Genomic DNA, 19,573 nt, shown 5'->3' with positions numbered 1-19,573 from the left:
GCTACTTGTGGGTCGCTGAATGTGTGCCTGGTGCCGTCCACTGTTATTATCAGTCTCGCTGGATAGTACAGGCTGTATGGGACTCCAGCGGTCCGCAGCTTGGCTTTTACCTGGTTGAAGGATGCTCGCAGCCGGCCGACCTCAGGGCTCATATCGGGGAAGATGTGGACGGGGGAACCTTTATAATGAAGACGTCCTTTATTCCGGGATAACGTTAGGATCTTTTCCTTGTCGGAGTACTAGTGTAGGCGAATAATCATGGCTTGTGGGCGTTCGTCTTTCCGCGGCTTCGGTGTGAGGGTCCGGTGAGCCCGGTCTATGATGATAGGTGATGCAGTTTTCCTCACCGAGCACGTTGGCGAGAAACTCCGCTGCAAACCAGCTCGGGTTGCCGGCCTCAACGCCCTCCGCCATACCAATGATACGTAGATTTTGTCTGCGGCTTCTGTTCTCAAGATCTGTGCATTTATCCTGTAGCCTCTTTAACTCCTTCGTGCGAATCCTGCAGAGTTACAAGTCTGTCAGAGGCGTCGTTGAGTGATGTTTCCATTTCTTTTTACGTGTTTGCAGTCTCAGCGTGTTTTTTATAGCATTTGTATTTTCTGAGAGAGTTCATCTCGTAGCGCTTTGGTACCCGCTTTAGCTTCTTCTCAAAGAGATGACATATCTTTACATATCTCATGCTGCATGTTTTCGATTTGTGTCTTTATGTCTTTCATCATACCGTCTCGATAAGCCTGTAGCTCGTTCCGAAGAGTTCTCACAGAAATAGGCAAGTCATCTTCTTGTTCCCCGCCCGCCATCTTGCGACTTTCACCGTTGGGGGCCGAGGCCGGAGAAGAAGTTTTTTGCGTGAATCTTCGACTGCTCTCCTTTTTCATGGCAGAATATGTTTTGTCTCGTCGTCCGATGTCAGAATATGTTTTGTCTCGTCGTCCGATGTCAGAATATGTTTTGTCTCGTCGTCCGATGTCAGAATATGTTTTGTCTCGTCGTCCGATGTCAGAATATGTTTTGTCTCGTCGTCCGATGTCAGAATATGTTTTGTCTCGTCGTCCGATGTCAGAATATGTTTTGTCTCGTCGTCCGATGTTCTTAAATATGTTTTATAGTTGGTCTAGAAAGTTAAATGTTCTAAGGTTGTACGGAGCTGCTTCTACCTGCTGCTCACTCTGAGGGGAAAACACATTTGATATAAATAAAACTCAATAGACACAAGACAGAGAAGATAAGACACAAATAAAAACTGTTGTTTTATAGTGAACAGGTTTTTTTTTGATATTGTGGAGATTTCTTAGCGTACGACCGGTGGGTGAGACGAACTCCACGGTCATCAGTGACCTTTGGATCAGTTCAACGTGTTTGAGATTTTGGGGAAACTCTCCGAGAAGTTTTTTCCTGTTCTAAAAAAGAGACGTTATTTTAAAGTATCGGAAGAGGAGAATAAATGAAGCAGAGTTCAGTTTGTTTGTAAGAAAGATTTCTAACAGTTTATTCTAAAACAGTAAAAAACGACGACATCACCTCGCTGTAGGTACAAACAGTCGTTAGCGTGCAGCAGGTACGGCGCACCTCGCCGCCGCTCTCACATCAAAAAACACGTTTTAAAGAGTAAAACCAGCGACTCCTTTCATTCACAGAATGAAAACAACGATTCACCACGACCTCCTCGTGTGTGTGACGGCGGCGTCTGCCGAGAGGAAGGCGTTCCAGACGTCATCTCAGAGCTTCAGGCCTCTGATTGGCTCAGAGGAATGATGATGTCGTCTGCAGTCGGACGCCGTCTTCACGTTGTTTTAGCGTTTGGCTCTCTTGGGGGGGGGCTCGTCTGGTTTCCCCCCCCGCGTCCGCACAGCAGGGGGGCTGGCCTCCCTTTTGCGGCCCCCCTTGGCCGCTGCAGCCTGGCCCCTCGTCCCGCTGTGGGAAGAAAACAAGGAGGAAGTGTGAGATGTGACCTTTTGTCTCTGTGGATTCACGGCAAGCACGGCGAGGATCAAACACGAGACGGATTTCTAAACGTGACGACACACACGACGAGTTCCTGAAGTTCTGCTGAAACATCAAAGAGTCAAACTCACCGCGTGCCCGCTGCGGTCTCCTCTTTACCCGTCTGACGACTTGCCCGGGTCGACGGTTTGCTCGGCTTGTTTCTGAAAAACAACCAAAAATAAACATGAAACAACAGTCGCTGCTCGGTCTGGATCCCTAAAGGTCTCGGTCTTGGGGACTCTGGTCTCTGGTCTCTGTGTGGTCTGGTCTCTGGACTCTGGACTCTGGTCTCTGGTCTCTGGGTGGTCTGGTCTCTGGTCTTGGAGTCTCTGGACTCTGGTCTCTGGTCTCTGGGTGGTCTGGACTCTGGACTCTGGTCTCTGTGTGGTCTGGTCTCGGTCTTGGAGACTCTGGTCTCTGTGTGGTCTGGTCTCTGGACTCTGGTCTCTGTGTGGTCTGGGGTCTCTGTGTGGTCTGGTCTCTGTGTGGTCTGGTCTCTGGTCTCTGTGTGGTCTGGTCTCTGGTCTCGGTCTTGGAGACTCTGGTCTCTGTGTGGTCTGGTCTCTGGTCTCGGTCTTGAAGACTCTGGTCTCTGTGTGGTCTGGTCTCTGGTCTCGGTCTTGGAGACTCTGGTCTCTGGTCTCGGTCTTGGAGACTCTGGTTTCTGGTCTCTGGTCTCTGCGTGGTCTGGTCTCTGTGTGGTCTGGTCTCTGGACTCTGGTCTCTGTGTGGTCTGGTCTGTGGACTCTGGTCGCTGTGTGGTCTGGTCTCTGTGTGGTCTGGTCTCTGGTCTCGGTCTTGGAGACTCTGGTCTCTGTGTGGTCTGGTCTGTGGTCTCTGGTCTCTGTGTGGTCTGGTCTCTGGTCTCGGTCTTGGACTGGACTCTGGTCTCTGTGTGGTCTGGTCTCTGGTCTATGGTCTCTGTGTTGGTCTGGACTCTGGTCTCTGCTCTCTGTGTGGTCTGGACTCTGCTCTCTGTGTGGTCTGGTCTCTGGTCTCTGTGTGGTCTGGACTCTGGTCTCTGTGTGGTCTGGTCTCTGTTCTCTGTGTGGTCTGGTCTTTGGTCTCTGGTCTCAGTCTTGGAGACTCTGGTCTCTGTGTGGTCTGGTCTCTGGTCTCGGTCTTGGAGACTCTGGTCTCTGTGTGGTCTGGTCTCTGGTCTCGGTCTTGGAGACTCTGGTCTCTGATCTCGGTCTTGGAGACTCTGGTTTCTGGTCTCTGTGTGGTCTGGTCTCTGGTCTCTGTGTGGTCTGGTCTCTGTGTGGTCTGGTCTCTGGACTCTGGTCTCTGTGTGGTCTGGTCTGTGGTCTCTGGTTTCTGTGTGGTCTGGTCTCTGGTCTATGGTCTCTGTGTTGGTCTGGACTCTGGTCTCTGTGGTCTGGACTCTGGTCTCTGTTCTCTGTGTGGTCTGGTCTCTGGTCTCGGTCTTGGAGACTCTGGTCTTGGTCTTGGAGACTCTGGTCTCTGTGTGGTCTGGTCTCTGTGTCTCTGTGTGGTCTGGTCTCTGGTCTCTGTGTGGTCTGGTCTCGGTCTTGGAGACTCTGGTCTCTGTGTGGTCTGGTCTTTGTGTGGTCTGGTCTCTGGTCTCTGTGTGGTCTGGACTCTGGTCTCTGGGTGGTCTGGTCTCTGGTCTCTGTGTGGTCTGGTCTCTGGTCTCTGTGTGGTCTGGTCTCGGTCTTGGAGACTCTGGTCTCTGTGTGATCTGGTCTCTGGTCTCTGTGTGGTCTGGACTCTGGTCTCTGTGTGGTCTGGTCTCTGGACTCTGGTCTCTGTGTGGTCTGGTCTGTGGTCTCTGGTCTCTGTGTGGTCTGGTCTCTGGTCTCGGTCTTGGACTGGACTCTGGTCTCTGTGTGGTCTGGTCTCTGGTCTATGGTCTCTGTGTTGGTCTGGACTCTGGTCTCTGCTCTCTGTGTGGTCTGGACTCTGGTCTCTGTGTGGTCTGGACTCTGGTCTCTGGTCTCTGTGTGGTCTGGACTCTGGTCTCTGTGTGGTCTGGACTCTGGTCTCTGTTCTCTGTGTGGTCTGGTCTCTGGTCTCAGTCTTGGAGACTCTGGTCTCTGTGTGGTCTGGTCTCTGGTCTATGGTCTCTGTGTTGGTCTGGACTCTGGTCTCTGCTCTCTGCTCTCTGTGTGGTCTGGACTCTGGACTCTGGTCTCTGTGTGGTCTGGTCTGTGGTCTCTGGTCTCTGTGTGGTCTGGTCTCTGGTCTCGGTCTTGGACTAGACTCTGGTCTCTGTGTGGTCTGGTCTCTGGTCTATGGTCTCTGTGTTGGTCTGGACTCTGGTCTCTGTGTGGTCTGGTCTCTGGACTCTGGTCTCTGTGTGGTCTGGTCTGTGGTCTCTGGTCTCTGTGTGGTCTGGTCTCTGGTCTCGGTCTTGGACTGGACTCTGGTCTCTGTGTGGTCTGGTCTCTGGTCTATGGTCTCTGTGTTGGTCTGGACTCTGGTCTCTGCTCTCTGTGTGGTCTGGACTCTGGTCTCTGTGTGGTCTGGACTCTGGTCTCTGGTCTCTGTGTGGTCTGGACTCTGGTCTCTGTGTGGTCTGGACTCTGGTCTCAGTCTTGGAGACTCTGGTCTCTGTGTGGTCTGGTCTCTGGTCTATGGTCTCTGTGTTGGTCTGGACTCTGGTCTCTGCTCTCTGCTCTCTGTGTGGTCTGGACTCTGGTCTCTATGTGGTCTGGACTCTGGTCTCTGTGTGGTCTGGACTCTGGTCTCTGTGTGGTCTGGACTCTGGTCTCTGTTCTCTGTGTGGTCTGGTCTCTGGTCTCAGTCTTGGAGACTCTGGTCTCTGTGTGGTCTGGACTCTGGTCTCTGTGTGGTCTGGACTCTGGTCTCTGTTCTCTGTGTGGTCTGGTCTCTGGTCTCTGGTCTCAGTCTTGGAGAGTCTGGTCTCTGTGTGGTCTGGTCTCTGGTCTCGGTCTTGGAGACTCTGGTCTCTGTGTGGTCTGGTCTCTGGTCTCTGTGTGGTCTGGACTCTGGTCTCTGTGTGGTCTGGACTCTGGTCTCTGTGTGGTTTGGTCTCTGGTTTTTGTGTGGTCTGGTCTCTGGACTCTGGTCTCTGTGTGGTCTGGTCTCTGGTCTCGGTCTTGGAGACTCTGGTCCCTGTGTGGTCTGGTCTCTGGTCTCTGTGTGGTCTGGTCTCTGGACTCTGGTCTCTGTGTGGTCTGGTCTATGGTCTCTGGTCTCGGTCTTGGAGACTCTGGTCTCTGTGTGATCTGGTCTCTGGACTCTGGTCTGGTCTATGGTCTCTGGTCTCTGGTCTCTGTGTGGTCTGGTCTCTGGTCTGTGGTCTCGGTCTTGGAGACTCTGATCTCTGTGTGGTCTGGTCTCTGGTCTCTGTGTGGTCTGGTCTCTGTGTGGTCTGGTCTCTGTGTGGTCTGGTCTCTGGACTCTGGTCTCTGTGTGGTCTGGTCTGTGGACTCTGGTCGCTGTGTGGTCTGGTCTCGGTCTTGGAGACTCTGGTCTCTGTGTGGTCTGGTCTCTGGACTCTGGTCTCTGTGTGGTCTGGTCTGTGGTCTCTGGTCTCTGTGTGGTCTGGTCTCTGGACTCTGGTCTCTGTGTGGTCTGGTCTGTGGTCTCTGGTCTCTGTGTGGTCTGGTCTCTGGACTCTGGTCTCTGGTCTCTGTGTGGTCTGGTCTGTGGTCTCTGGTCTCTGTGTGGTCTGGACTCTGGTCTCTGTGTGGTCTGGTCTCTGGACTCTGGTCTCTGTGTGGTCTGGTCTGTGGACTCTGGTCTCTGTGTGGTCTGGTCTGTGGACTCTGGTCTCTGTGTGGTCTGGTCTCTGGTCTATGGTCTCTGTGTTGGTCTGGACTCTGGTCTCTGGTCTCTGTGTGGTCTGGACTCTGGTCTCTGTGTGGTCTGGACTCTGGTCTCTGTGTGGTCTGGACTCTGGTCTCTGGTCTCTGTGTGGTCTGGACTCTGGTCTCTGTTCTCTGTGTGGTCTGGTCTCTGGTCTCAGTCTTGGAGAGTCTGGTCTCTGTGTGGTCTGGTCTCTGGTCTCTGTTCTCTGTGTGGTCTGGTCTCTGGTCTCAGTCTTGGAGACTCTGGTCTCTGTGTGGTCTGGACTCTGGTCTCTGTTCTCTGTGTGGTCTGGTCTCTGGTCTCAGTCTTGGAGACTCTGGTCTCTGTGTGGTCTGGTCTCTGGTCTATGGTCTCTGTGTTGGTCTGGACTCTGGTCTCTGTGTGGTCTGGACTCTGGTCTCTGTGTGGTCTGGACTCTGGTCTCTGTGTGGTCTGGACTCTGGTCTCTGGTCTCTGTGTGGTCTGGACTCTGGTCTCTGTGTGGTCTGGACTCTGGTCTCTGTTCTCTGTGTGGTCTGGTCTCTGGTCTCAATCTTGGAGAGTCTGGTCTCTGTGTGGTCTGGTCTCTGGTCTCGGTCTTGGACTGGACTCTGGTCTCTGTGTGGTCTGGTCTCTGGTCTCAGTCTTGGAGAGTCTGGTCTCTGTGTGGTCTGGTCTCTGGTCTCGGTCTTGGACTGGACTCTGGTCTCTGTGTGGTCTGGTCTCTGGTCTCAGTCTTGGAGAGTCTGGTCTCTGTGTGGTCTGGTCTCTGGTCTCGGTCTTGGACTGGACTCTGGTCTCTGTGTGGTCTGGTCTCTGGGTAAACCGCGAACGTTTGAAATGTAAAATGTGAGCGGTGACCTTTCAGCCTCCAGACGAGACGCCGCCCGTGTGGTCGCTCTGGTAGCCTTTCCTTTTCCCTCCTCGTCCCTCTCGCCGTCGTCCTCGTCCTCGTCTTCGTTCTGCTCGCTGTCTTCGGCCTTTTTGTCTTTTTTATCTGGAGGACGGAGAGTTTGAATTCAAACATGACACGGTCTACTTTATCACCACTGTACTGGGCCAGCAGGATCAGCTGTTTCATTACTGGGAGTACTGGGAGGTCTGGGAGGTCTGGGAGGTTAGAGAACTTCCTCACCTGAGTCCTCTGCAGCTGATGCTCCCTTCGCCGGTCGTCCCCTCCGACCTGATCTCTTTGGAGTCGTCTCCTCCTGCTGCTGAAAAAACAACAAATATGAAAGTTCTTTAAATGTGAAGCTCTGAAGTCTGTCGTGTGTTTCAGTCTCTACAGAGAGACTTGGAGGTCAAGTCCATTATTACATCACATACACAGACTTCACAATGTTTAAACAATGAATCATCAGATCTCTATGTGAAGTGTAAAACACAATCACTGTGTATAATAATGAATCATCAGATCTCTATGTGAAGTGTAAAACACAATCACTGTGTATAATAATGAATCATCAGATCTCTATGTGAAGTGTAAAACACAATCACTGTGTATAATAATGAATCATCAGATCTCTATGTGAAGTGTAAAACACAATCACTGTGTATAATAATGAATCATCAGATCTCTATGTGAAGTGTAAAACACAATCACTGAGTATAATAATGAATCATCAGATCTCTATGTGAAGTGTAAAACACAATCACTGAGTATAATAATGAATCATCAGATCTCTATGTGAAGTGTAAAACACAATCACTGTGTATAATAATGAATCATCAGATCTCTATGTGAAGTGTAAAACACAATCACTGTGTATAATAATGAATCATCAGATCTCTATGTGAAGTGTAAAACACAATCACTGAGTATAATAATGAATCATCAGATCTCTATGTGAAGTGTAAAACACAATCACTGGCTGTTTTCGAAACCACATACTATACTACTAGTACATACTGATTTGGTCAAAATGCAGTAGGCAGTAGACAGTAGGCAGTAGGCAGTATGCAGTAGGCAGTAGGCAGTATGCAGTATGCAGTAGGCAGTATGCAGTAGGCAGTAGGCAGTATGCAGTAGGCAGTATGCAGTATGCAGTAGGCAGTATGCAGTATGCAGTATGCAGTAGGCAGTATGCAGTAGGCAGTAGGCAGTAGGCAGTATGCAGTAGACAGTAGGCAGTAGGCAGTATGCAGTAGGCAGTAGGCAGTATGCAGTAGGCAGTAGACAGTAGGCAGTATGCAGTATGCAGTAGGCAGTATGCAGTATGCAGTAGGCAGTAGGCAGTAGGCAGTAGGCAGTATGCAGTAGGCAGTAGGCAGTAGGCAGTAGGCAGTATGCAGTATGCAGTAGGCAGTAGGCAGTAGGCAGTATGCAGTAGGCAGTAGGCAGTAGGCAGTAGGCAGTATGCAGTAGGCAGTAGGCAGTAGGCAGTATGCAGTAGGCAGTAGGCAGTAGGCAGTAGGCAGTAGGCAGTAGGCAGTATGCAGTAGGCAGTAGGCAGTAGGCAGTAGGCAGTATGCAGTATGCAGTAGGCAGTATGCAGTAGGCAGTAGGCAGTAGGCAGTAGGCAGTAGGCAGTATGCAGTAGGCAGTAGGCAGTATGCAGTAGGCAGTAGGCAGTAGGCAGTAGGCAGTATGCAGTAGGCAGTAGGCAGTATGCAGTATGCAGTAGGCAGTATGCAGTAGGCAGTATGCAGTATGCGAACAACTGCGTATATATATATATATTTTTTTTTTCGTCTGTGCTGTCTTGTTCTGTGTTTGTTGTGTGAAAAATGAATAAAATATATATAAACCATTCAGAGCCACTTGTTTGTGAGTCACACCTCGTCTGGGGGCTTCTCGCTGCTCGTCTCCTCAACCTCCTCCTGACCTTCAGCCTGGACAGCAGACGGCGAGCAAACTAGAAGAAGATCAACATTAATGATAAAATCATTTTAAACTCGATGAGAAGAACACACACTGGAAGTTTTAAAAAATGTGTGTGTGTCTGTGTGTGTGTGTGTGTGTGTGTGTGTGTGTGTGTGTGTGTGTGTGTGTGTGTGTGTCTCTGTGTGTGTGTATGTGTCTCTGTGTGTGTGTATGTGTGTGTGGTCTCTGTGTGGTTTGGTCTCTGGTTTTTGTGTGGTCTGGTCTCTGGACTCTGGTCTCTGTGTGGTCTGGTCTCTGGTCTCGGTCTTGGAGACTCTGGTCCCTGTGTGGTCTGGTCTCTGGTCTCTGTGTGGTCTGGTCTCTGGACTCTGGTCTCTGTGTGGTCTGGTCTATGGTCTCTGGTCTCTGGTCTCGGTCTTGGAGACTCTGGTCTCTGTGTGATCTGGTCTCTGGACTCTGGTCTGGTCTATGGTCTCTGGTCTCTGTGTGGTCTGGTCTCTGGTCTGTGGTCTCGGTCTTGGAGACTCTGGTCTCTGTGTGGTCTGGTCTCTGGTCTCTGTGTGGTCTGGTCTCTGTGTGGTCTGGTCTCTGGACTCTGGTCTCTGTGTGGTCTGGTCTGTGGACTCTGGTCGCTGTGTGGTCTGGTCTCGGTCTTGGAGACTCTGGTCTCTGTGTGGTCTGGTCTCTGGACTCTGGTCTCTGTGTGGTCTGGTCTGTGGTCTCTGGTCTCTGTGTGGTCTGGTCTCTGGACTCTGGTCTCTGTGTGGTCTGGTCTGTGGTCTCTGGTCTCTGTGTGGTCTGGTCTCTGGACTCTGGTCTCTGGTCTCTGTGTGGTCTGGTCTGTGGTCTCTGGTCTCTGTGTGGTCTGGACTCTGGTCTCTGTGTGGTCTGGTCTCTGGACTCTGGTCTCTGTGTGGTCTGGTCTGTGGTCTCTGGTCTCTGTGTGGTCTGGTCTCTGGTCTCGGTCTTGGACTGGACTCTGGTCTCTGTGTGGTCTGGTCTCTGTGTGTGTGTGTGTGTGTGTCTCTGTGTGTGTGTGTGTGTGTGTTCTCTCACCTCTATCTTCATGAGGTCGTTGTTCACTTTGGTCCAGCTGTGTGTCTTCTTCTTCTTCAGTTTCTGTTTCCTGTTGTAAATATTTGAATGATTAAAGTGACTCAGGTTTATCTGGAGGATTAGAAAACAGGACTAACTCAGATCAATGTTCAGGCTGCAGTACCTGTTTCAACCACTAGGTGTCTGCACAGGATATTCAGCAGCACTTTGTTTAACACCTCCATGATACATTTTCTATCGCTCCCCCCCTCTGATACATTAGAGGGGGGGGCTGATACATTAGAGGGGGGGCTGATACATTAGAGGGGGGGCTGATACATTAGAGGGGGGCTGATACATTGGGGGGGGGGGGGGGGGGGGGGGCTGATACATTAGAGGGGGGGCTGATACATTGAGGGGGCTGATACATTAGAGGGGGGGCCTGATACATTGGGGGGGGCTGATACATTAGAGGGGGGGCCTGATACATTGGGGGGGGCTGATACATTAGAGGGGGGGCCTGATACATTGGGGGGGGCTGATACATTAGAGGGGGGGGCTGATACATTGGGGGGGGCTGATACATTGGGGGGGGGGCCTGATACATTGGGGGGGCTGATACATTGAGGGGGCTGATACATTAGAGGGGGGCCTGATACATTGGGGGGGGCTGATACATTAGAGGGGGGGCCTGATACATTGGGGGGGGCTGATACATTAGAGGGGGGGGCTGATACATTGGGGGGGCTGATACATTGGGGGGGGGGGGGGGGGCTGATACATTAGAGGGGGGGCTGATACATTGAGGGGGCTGATAAATTAGGGGGGGGGGCTGATACATTAGAGGGGGGGCTGATACATTGGGGGGGGCTGATACATTAGAGGGGGGGCTGATACATCAGGGGGGGCTGATACATTAGAGGGGGGGCTGATACATTGAGGGGGCTGATACATTAGAGGAGGGGGCTGATACATGGGGGGGCTGATACATTGGGGGGGCTGATACATTAGGGGGGGCTGATACATTAGAGGGGGGGCTGATACATTGGGGGGGGCTGATACATTGGGGGGGGGCTGATACATTGGGGGGCTGATACATTAGAGGGGGGGGCTGATAAATTAGAGGGGGGGCTGGGGGGCTGATACATTAGGGGGGGCTGATACATTAGAGGGGGGGCTGATACATTAGGGGGGGGCTGATACATTAGAGGGGGGGGGCTGATACATTAGAGGGGGGGCTGATACATTGGGGGGGCTGATACATTAGAGGGGGGGCTGATACATTAGGGGGGAGTTGATACATTAGAGGGGGGGCTGATACATTAGGGGGGGGCTGATACATTAGAGGGGGGGCTGATACATTGGGGGGAGTTGATACATTAGAGGGGGGGCTGATACATTGGGGGGGCTGATACATTAGAGGGGGGCTGATACATTAGGGGGGGGCTGATACATTAGAGGGGGGCTGATACATTAGAGGGGGGGCTGATACATTAGAGGGGGGGGCTGATACATTAGAGGGGGGGCTGATACATTAGAGGGGGGCTGATACATTAGAGGGGGGGGCTGATAAATTAGAGGGGGGGCTGATACATTAGGGGGGGGCTGATACATTAGAGGGGGGGCTGATACATTAGGGGGGGGCTGATACATTAGAGGGGGGGCTGATACATTAGAGGGGGGGGCTGATACATTAGAGGGGGGGCTGATACATTAGGGGGGGCTGATACATTAGAGGGGGGGCTGATACATTAGAGGGGGGGCTGATACATTAGGGGGGGGCTGATACATTAGAGGGGGGGCTGATACATTAGGGGGGGGCTGATACATTAGAGGGGGGGCTGATACATTAGAGGGGGGGCTGATACATTAGAGGGGGGGGGGGGCTGTGATCTGTTTCTCCACTTCTTAAATTCTCACCTCAACATTTTCCTCCTCTTCCTCCGACCGCTTCCTCTTCAGCGTTGGTCCACCTGGAATCAAAATATCATCGACATGTTAAACACAAGAACGACCTTTACAAACGTCTAACCAACGGGTCAGCAAGGGGCGGGGCTTAATATGCATACAGCAATGCATAAAGAAAGAGGACCACATGAGACCTGAACCTGGACTTTGTATCGTACCGGTCTCTGTGGCGTCCGCAGCTTCACTTCCTTCAGGAGCAGCAGACGACACGTTCACCTGACGGCGCCCGCTCGTCTCTGATGCGCTCTCGTCCTCCGCTCGCTGCAGGTCAGTAAACAAAAGGATTCAGAGTTCATGTCCTGCTCGTGACGACGTCACGTCTGTGTTTGTTTACATACCGCTTCGGTCGGCGCCGCTCGATTGGGTGAACCGTCTTCATCCTCGTCTTTATTCTCCGTCTTCTGATCGTCTGAGGTGAAAGAAAAGTGACATCACACTTCCTCATATCTGACCAATCACACCCCTTGTTCAGAGTCTAAAGGCACCAGTCTTACCCGGACTCTTACTCGCCGCTGCCGCTCCTGAACGTCTTCCCCAACGGCTCCGAGGCTCCTCCTTCTCCACCTCCTCTGTGGTTTTGGATGATCGCCCCCTGCGTGGCGTTCTCACTTCCACAGCGTTCCCCTCATCAGGTTCCTGGGAAGTTAAATGTTTTTAAAGCTCCGTCTCTCTTTACACATTTTGAACATTTGATTATTTGAATAGATCAATAAGAATCATGTAATCAAAGTGTCTTTTAAAGGGTTAAATTCAAATGATTGAATGTTTGATGGTTTTGAGCAGAGCTGAAGATGTTTCAGAGATTTATGCAGAAAAAAGTAGAAAGAAGTTTAGCAGTTTTCTAGAAGTGGACATGTTTGTCCTTGTTGACTTCAGAGGGTTAAGAAAGTTCAGCAGCTCACGCTGAGGCGTGATGGCGTGATGGCGTCTGGGGGGGTAACATGGTTGATGATATCTGCGGTCTGTTTAGTGAACATGTAGACAATAAAGAAAAAGACATGCTAACACTTAGCTTAGCATACGGAGACTGGCTGAACGTACCTCTGCAGGCGCCGTCTCTTTACTTCCCCTCTCGTCTTTCTCGTCACCTGGAGAACAGGAAACATGCAGCAGCAGGTTGATTAGAGCACGGAGATGGTAGAGGTGGCGTGCAGACAGTCTATGGTCGTGCAGCGATCACAGGGAATAAAGGTCACCACCCCCTCCCACTGGCCCCTCCCACTGGCTCCAGGTGAATTCTCCTGATTATATCCTGCTGCGTTGTCACATCAGATCACTCTCAGATCTGAATACGAGGAGGCTGGAGGAGAAACTCTGAGTGAAGAGATTAGTGACAGCGACCTTCTTGTTCAGTCTTGATTATGGGGACGTGCTTTATTTGAGTGCATCATCCAAATGTCTCAAGTCCTTGGACACTATTTTTCATTCAGCACTGAGATTTGTCACTGGCTGCAGTCGTCTCACCCTCCATTGTGAATTGTATTTGAAATCCAACTTGCCTCCTTTGAGTGCACGCAGATACACACATTGGTCTAATTGATAAGGCTTTTTTATATTTGTGTTCTTTATTACGGAGAACAAGCAGTCGCTATGCCCTGTGTTCTTGTACTACACTTGTTCTATCTGTTCCTCGGGTAAGGACTGAATCAGGAAAAAGAGCTTTCAGCTTTGCTGCCCCCTCGGCACGGAATACTCTACAGACTGAACTAAAACTACCTGAACTTATTCCACTTGGAGCCGTTCTGTCTTGAGGGTCAGACAGCGTGAGACCATTGAACAGTGCCTGTGTTTTTAAAATCTTAAATTGTTGTTTTATTGTTGTGTCACAGCTCCCACACTTTCTTTTTATTGAAAACACTATGTTGCTAATCTGTACTGTCACTTCATTGTAACTGTTCTTTTGACATGTGCTGCTGACCTCTTGGCCAGGTCTCCCTTATGAAAGAGATCCTGATCTCAATGGGTTCTTTATCTGGTTAAATAAAGGTTAATAAAAAAAAAAAGAGAGAAACATTCAGATGTTTGTGTTCATGACGCTCAGAGTGATAAACTTCAGGAAGTTTAGAGAGAAGCTATGAGACTCACTGATTTGTTTGAGAAGCTTCGTCTGACTCTGTGAAGCCTCCGCTCCTCTCTCTCTCAGCTTCTCCTCCTCCGCTCCTCTCTCTCTCAGCTTCTCCTCCTCCGCTCCTCTCTCTCTCAGCTTCTCCTCCTCCGCTCCTCTCTCTCTCAGCTTCTCCTCCTCCGCTCCTCTCTCTCTCAGCTTCTCCTCCTCCAGGATCAGCGACTCCGTCTGAACATAATAAATTCATCATGAAAACATGTTGGGAAAGATGAGATATGGGATCTGTTTTGTCAACATGTTAAACTAAGGTCTTAGAATGGACCTCTCTTATGTCTGTGGCAGTATTTTATTATCTCATGCTAGGAGATGACTTGCATGCTCTGCCTAAGTGCTTTTGGTATAAGATGTGCTGCTTTGTTTTAAAAACTATTAAAAGTTAATAAAAAATTAAGTTACACATTTTTTTTTTTTTAAATCATCACCACGGCAGAGACACAAAGTGAGTGTTTCATTCTCTACTTTCTTGATTCAGACTCGTTCAGATCTCTTTCTTTATCCTGAAATAAGATCCATATATCCTGACTTGTTAACACTCACAGTTTGATTTTCACTCGGAGTGGTTTCTTCCTCCTCCGTCTTCGTCTCAGCTTCACCTGAAAAAAAGAATCCAGCAGGTTCAGTTAATACAGGGTAAACATGTGATGTTATGGTGGGCGGAGTCACTGCACTGAGCTCGTACAGGAGTCGAGAATGAAGCGAGCAGTAAACGTCTTTATGACGTCTGTTCTCTGTGGGCGGTACGGATCCTCAGCTGGTACCGCTAAGCCACAGGAGGAGGAGGTTTATCAGACAGTCAAAGTAAACCTGGACACGATGAATTTACTTCATGACCACCGCTCCGGTGAGATCGAACGAACAAACAGATTCAACAAACAGACGACAGAAAGTGAAAAGAAGCAGAGAAACATCTGGATCTCTCCTCCCCGACTACAGAGAAACATCTGGATCTCTCCTCCCTGACTACAGACAAACATCTGGCTCTCTCCTCAGAGAAAGATCTGGATCTCTCCTCCCCAACTACAGAGAAACATCTGGAACCCCCCCCCCCCGAATAGAGAAACATCTGGATCTCTCCTCCCTGACTACAGACAAACATCTGGCTCTCTCCTCAGAGAAACATCTGGATCTCTCCTCCCTGACTACAGAGAAACATCTGGATCTCTCCTCCCCGACTATAAAGAAACATCTGGATCTCTGCTCCCTGACTACAAAGAAACATCTGGATCTCTGCTCCCTGACTACAGACAAACATCTGGATCTCTGCTCCCTGACTACAGAGAAACATCTGGATCTCTCCTCCCTGACTACAGAGAAACATCTGGATCTCTCCTCAGAGAAACATCTGGATCTCTCCTCCCTGACTACAGAGAAACATCTGGATCTCTCCTCAGAGAAACATCTGGATCTCTCCTCCCTGACTACAAAGAAACATCTGGATCTCTCCTCCCTGACTACAGACAAACATCTGGCTCTCTCCTCAGAGAAACATCTGGATCTCTCCTCCCTGACTACAGAGAAACATCTGGATCTCTCCTCCCCGACTATAAAGAAACATCTGGATCTCTGCTCCCTGACTACAGACAAACATCTGGATCTCTGCTCCCTGACTACAGAGAAACATCTGGATCTCTCCTCCCTGACTACAGATAAACATCTGGATCTCTCCTCAGAAACATCTGGATCTCTCCTCCCTGACTACAGAGAAACATCTGGATCTCTCCTCCCTGACTACAAAGAAACATCTGGATCTCTCCTCCCTGACTACAAACATCTGGATCTCTGCTCCCTTAATACAGAGAAACATCTGGATCTCTCCTCCCTGAATACAGACAAACATCTGGATCTCTCCTCCCTGACTACAGAGAAACATCTGGATATCTCCTCAGAGAAGCATCTGGATCTCTCCTCCCTGAATACAGAGAAACATCTGGATCTCTGCTCCCTGACTACAGAGAAACATCTGGATCTCTGCTCCCTGAATACAGAGAAACATCTGGATCTCTGCTCCCTGACTGAGACGTTTATTCAGCTTCACATCCAGAAGTGATGAAGGGGGTTCATGTGCTTCTTCATGCTGTGAAATCAGGTTCATATCAAAGTCAGAAGAAGAAATCTAAAAAGTCCTCTCTTCAGTAAACTGTGGAACGTCTTTAAGCAGATTATAATAATAATAATAATAAATGTAATATTTAATCGTCTGTTTGACTCCGGGCTCGATGCGTCTGCAGGACGCCGTGTTTCAGGATGTTTACAAACTTACTTTGTTCTGTGTCCGCCGCGTCGTCTTCAGCGTTAACTTCCTCCGTCTGCGAGTGGAAAAGATGAAATTCAACATTTAGTCTAAAAAATATAAAAACATTTCAGGATCATTTAAAGTTTGTAAAACGTTTTCATTCGTCACCTCGGGTCTCGTCTTTGTGTCCGTCACGTCCGGCGCACTTTGCTCTAAAGTGTTAAAAAAAAACAACGAGTTAAACTTCAAACAAAGAGACACTTGTTTGGAACATCAGGAACGTGTTTCTCACCTCGTTTACTGGAATCAGACACAACTAACGCTGTGGCCTCTCCCACCTCGTCTGACGCAGCTTCTAAACAGCAGAAGGTCATGAAGGACAATTAGGATGAAGACGTCTTACGAACACCACTCAGGAAATAACCACAGAGAGAGCTGAGCAGGAGGAGCTTACCATCTGGTTGTGATTCAGGAGGAGTCTCACAGGTCTCATCCTCCTTTGATTGGGTCTGAGCTTCATCTGAGGTGGTGTCAACTTCCTGTTGGAGAAATCACCTGTTTGAAACACGTTTTGTACCCAGAAGCAGCAGATCACAGCGTGTGTGAAAAACAACAAAGATGGAGATTCTCAACTCAACAAGAAACACAAAATAACACAAAAAAAGTCTCTTTCAAGAAGACCTGAGTGGTCGGACCAATCAGAGCCCACGGTGCAACACGGTCAATAAAAACAGCAGCAGACGTTTCACAGCACAGCTCGAGGGTTTGATCCCCAGCTAACAGGAACTCTAACCAGGAACTCAAACCAGGAAATCTTTAACCAGGAACTCTAACCAGGAACTCTAACCAGGAACTCAAACCAGGAACTCAAACCAGGAACTCTTTAATCAGGAACTCAAACCAGGAACTCTTTAACCAGGAACTCTAACCAGGAACTCAAACCAGGAACTCTTTAACCAGGAACACTAACCAGGAACTCTAACAAGGAACTCAAGCCAGGAACTCAAACCAGGAACTCAAACCAGGAACTCTAACCAGGAACTCTTTAACCAGGAACTCTAACCAGGAACTCAAACCAGGAACTCTAACCAGGAACTCTAACCAGGAACTCTAACCAGGAACTCTTTAACCAGGAACTCTAACCAGGAACTCAAACCAGGAAATCTAACCAGGAACTCAAACCAGGAACTCTTTAACCAGGAACTCTAACCAGGAACTCAAACCAGGAACTCTAACCAGGAACTTTAACCAGGAACTCTAACCAGGAACTCAAACCAGGAACTCTAACCAGGAACTCTAACCAGGAACTCAAGCCAGGAACTCTTTAATCAGGAACTCAAACCAGGAACTCAAACCAGGAACTCTTTAACCAGGAACTCAAACCAGGAACTCTAACCAGGAACTCTAACCAGGAACTCTAACCAGGAACTCTAACAAGGAACTCTAACAAGGAACTCAAGCCAGGAACTCTAACCAGGAACTCTTTAACCAGGAACTCTTTAACCAGGAACTCTAACCAGGATCTCTAACCAGGAACTCTAACCAGGAACTCAAACCAGGAACTCTAACCAGGAACTCTTTAACCAGGAACTCTAACCAGGAACTCTTTAACCAGGAACTTTAACCAGGAACTCAAACCAAGAACTCTAACCAGGAACTCTAACAAGGAACTCAAACCAGGAACTCTAACCAGGAACTCTAACCAGGAACTCTAACAAGGAACTCAAGCCAGGAACTCTAACCAGGAACTCTTTAACCAGGAACTCTTTAACCAGGAACTCTAACCAGGATCTCTAACCAGGAACTCTAACCAGGAACTCAAACCAGGAACTCTAACCAGGAACTCTTTAACCAGGAACTCTAACCAGGAACTCTTTAACCAGGAACTCTAACCAGGAACTCTTTAACCAGGAACTTTAACCAGGAACTCAAACCAAGAACTCTAACCAGGAACTCTAACAAGGAACTCAAACCAGGAACTCTAACCAGGAACTCTAACCAGGAACTCTAACAAGGAACTCAAACCAGGAACTCTAACCAGGAACTCTAACCAGGAACTCTAACAAGGAACTCAAGCCAGGAACTCTAACCAGGAACTCTTTAACCAGGAACTCTTTAACCAGGAACTCTAACCAGGATCTCTAACCAGGAACTCTAACCAGGAACTCAAACCAGGAACTCTAACCAGGAACTCTTTAACCAGGAACTCTAACCAGGAACTCTTTAACCAGGAACTTTAACCAGGAACTCAAACCAAGAACTCTAACCAGGAACTCTAACAAGGAACTCAAACCAGGAACTCAAACCAGGAACTCTAACCAGGAACTCAAGCCAGGAACTCAAACCAGGAACTCTTTAACCAGGAACTCTTTAACCAGGAACTCTAACCAGGATCTCTTTAACCAGTCTTTGACTAACTGTCCTGCATGCTAACAGGCTAACTGTCCTGCATGTTAACAGGCTAACTGTCCTGCATGCTAACATGCTAACTGTCCTGCATGCTAACATGCTAACAGTCCTGCATGTTAACAGGCTAACTGTCCTGCATGCTAACATGCTAACAGTCCTGCATGTTAACAGGCTAACTGTCCTGCATGTTAACAGGCTAACTGTCCTGCATGCTAACATGCTAACTGTCCTGCATGCTAACATGCTAACAGTCCTGCATGTTAACAGGCTAACTGTCCTGCATGCTAACATGCTAACAGTCCTGCATGTTAACAGGCTAACTGTCCTGCATGCTAACAGGCTAACAGACCTGCATATTAAAAGGCTAACTGTCCTGCATGCTAACATGCTAACAGTCCTGCATATTAACAGGCTAACTGTCATGCATGTTAACATGCTAACAGACCTGCATATTAACAGGCTAACTGTCCTGCATGCTAACATGCTAACAGGCTAACTGTCCTGCATGCTAACATGCTAACAGTCCTGCATATTAACAGGCTAACTGTCCTGCATGCTAACATGCTAACAGTATTGCATATTAACAGGCTAACTGTCCTGCATGCTAACATGCTAACAGGCTAACTGTCCTGCATGCTAACATGCTAACAGTCCTGCATATTAACAGGCTAACTGTCCTGCATGCTAACATGCTAACAGTACTGCATATTAACAGGCTAACTGTCCTGCATGCTAACATGCTAACAGTCCTGCATATTAACAGGCTAACTGTCCTGCATGCTAACATGCTAACAGACCCGCATGTTAACAGGCTAACTGTCCTGCATGCTAACATGCTAACAGTCCTGCATGTTAACATGCTAACAGTCCTGCATGTTAACAGGCTAACTGTCCTGCATGCTAACAGGCTAACTGTCCTGCATGCTAACATGCTAAGTGATTATCTCCTCTGACTTTTTGAAGATGTATTTTTGGGCTCTCTCTCTCGTTAATGGCGAGATAGGACAGTGGATAGAGTCAGAAATCAGAGAGAGAGATAGAGAGAGAGAGATAGGACAGTGGATAGAGTCAGAAATCAGAGAGAGAGAGAGAGAGAGAGAGAGATAGGACAGTGGATAGAGTCAGAAATCAGAGAGAGAGAGAGAGAGATAGGACAGTGGATAGAGTCAGAAATCAGAGAGAGAGATAGGACAGTGGATAGAATCAGAAATCA

General features: G+C 49.0%; 1 protein-coding gene across 3 annotated transcripts in view; it reads right to left on the bottom strand.

Moving 5' to 3' along the window:
* Nucleotides 1-1,463: 1,463 nt before the first annotated feature.
* bod1l1 (biorientation of chromosomes in cell division 1-like 1) overlaps nt 1,464-19,573 on the bottom strand; it is a 38,210-nt gene continuing 20,100 nt past the window's right edge. Inside the window, exons 12-28 of one of the 3 annotated variants that reach the window (XM_061047505.1) lie at nt 16,406-16,490; nt 16,244-16,306; nt 16,120-16,163; nt 15,979-16,024; nt 14,256-14,311; nt 13,679-13,886; nt 12,635-12,681; nt 12,088-12,229; nt 11,932-12,002; nt 11,752-11,854; nt 11,546-11,598; nt 9,647-9,716; nt 8,545-8,621; nt 6,902-6,980; nt 6,628-6,763; nt 2,079-2,150; nt 1,464-1,917 (exon numbers count right to left, since the gene is read on the bottom strand). In XM_061047505.1, the coding sequence (XP_060903488.1) occupies nt 1,797-1,917; nt 2,079-2,150; nt 6,628-6,763; nt 6,902-6,980; nt 8,545-8,621; nt 9,647-9,716; nt 11,546-11,598; nt 11,752-11,854; nt 11,932-12,002; nt 12,088-12,229; nt 12,635-12,681; nt 13,679-13,886; nt 14,256-14,311; nt 15,979-16,024; nt 16,120-16,163; nt 16,244-16,306; nt 16,406-16,490 (1,473 nt within the window). In that variant the 3' untranslated portion in view covers nt 1,464-1,796. The remainder of the gene's footprint in view (nt 1,918-2,078; nt 2,151-6,627; nt 6,764-6,901; nt 6,981-8,544; nt 8,622-9,646; nt 9,717-11,545; nt 11,599-11,751; nt 11,855-11,931; nt 12,003-12,087; nt 12,230-12,634; nt 12,682-13,678; nt 13,887-14,255; nt 14,312-15,978; nt 16,025-16,119; nt 16,164-16,243; nt 16,307-16,405; nt 16,491-19,573) is intronic. The other 2 variants (XM_061047507.1, XM_061047508.1) reach the window with 2 other exon arrangements.

Source organism: Labrus mixtus, chromosome 10, assembly GCF_963584025.1.
Source record: "Labrus mixtus chromosome 10, fLabMix1.1, whole genome shotgun sequence".
Classification (NCBI taxonomy): domain Eukaryota; kingdom Metazoa; phylum Chordata; class Actinopteri; order Labriformes; family Labridae; genus Labrus; species Labrus mixtus.
Note: the sequence above shows the minus strand (reverse complement) of the source record. Positions and strands in the feature narration are given on the sequence as shown.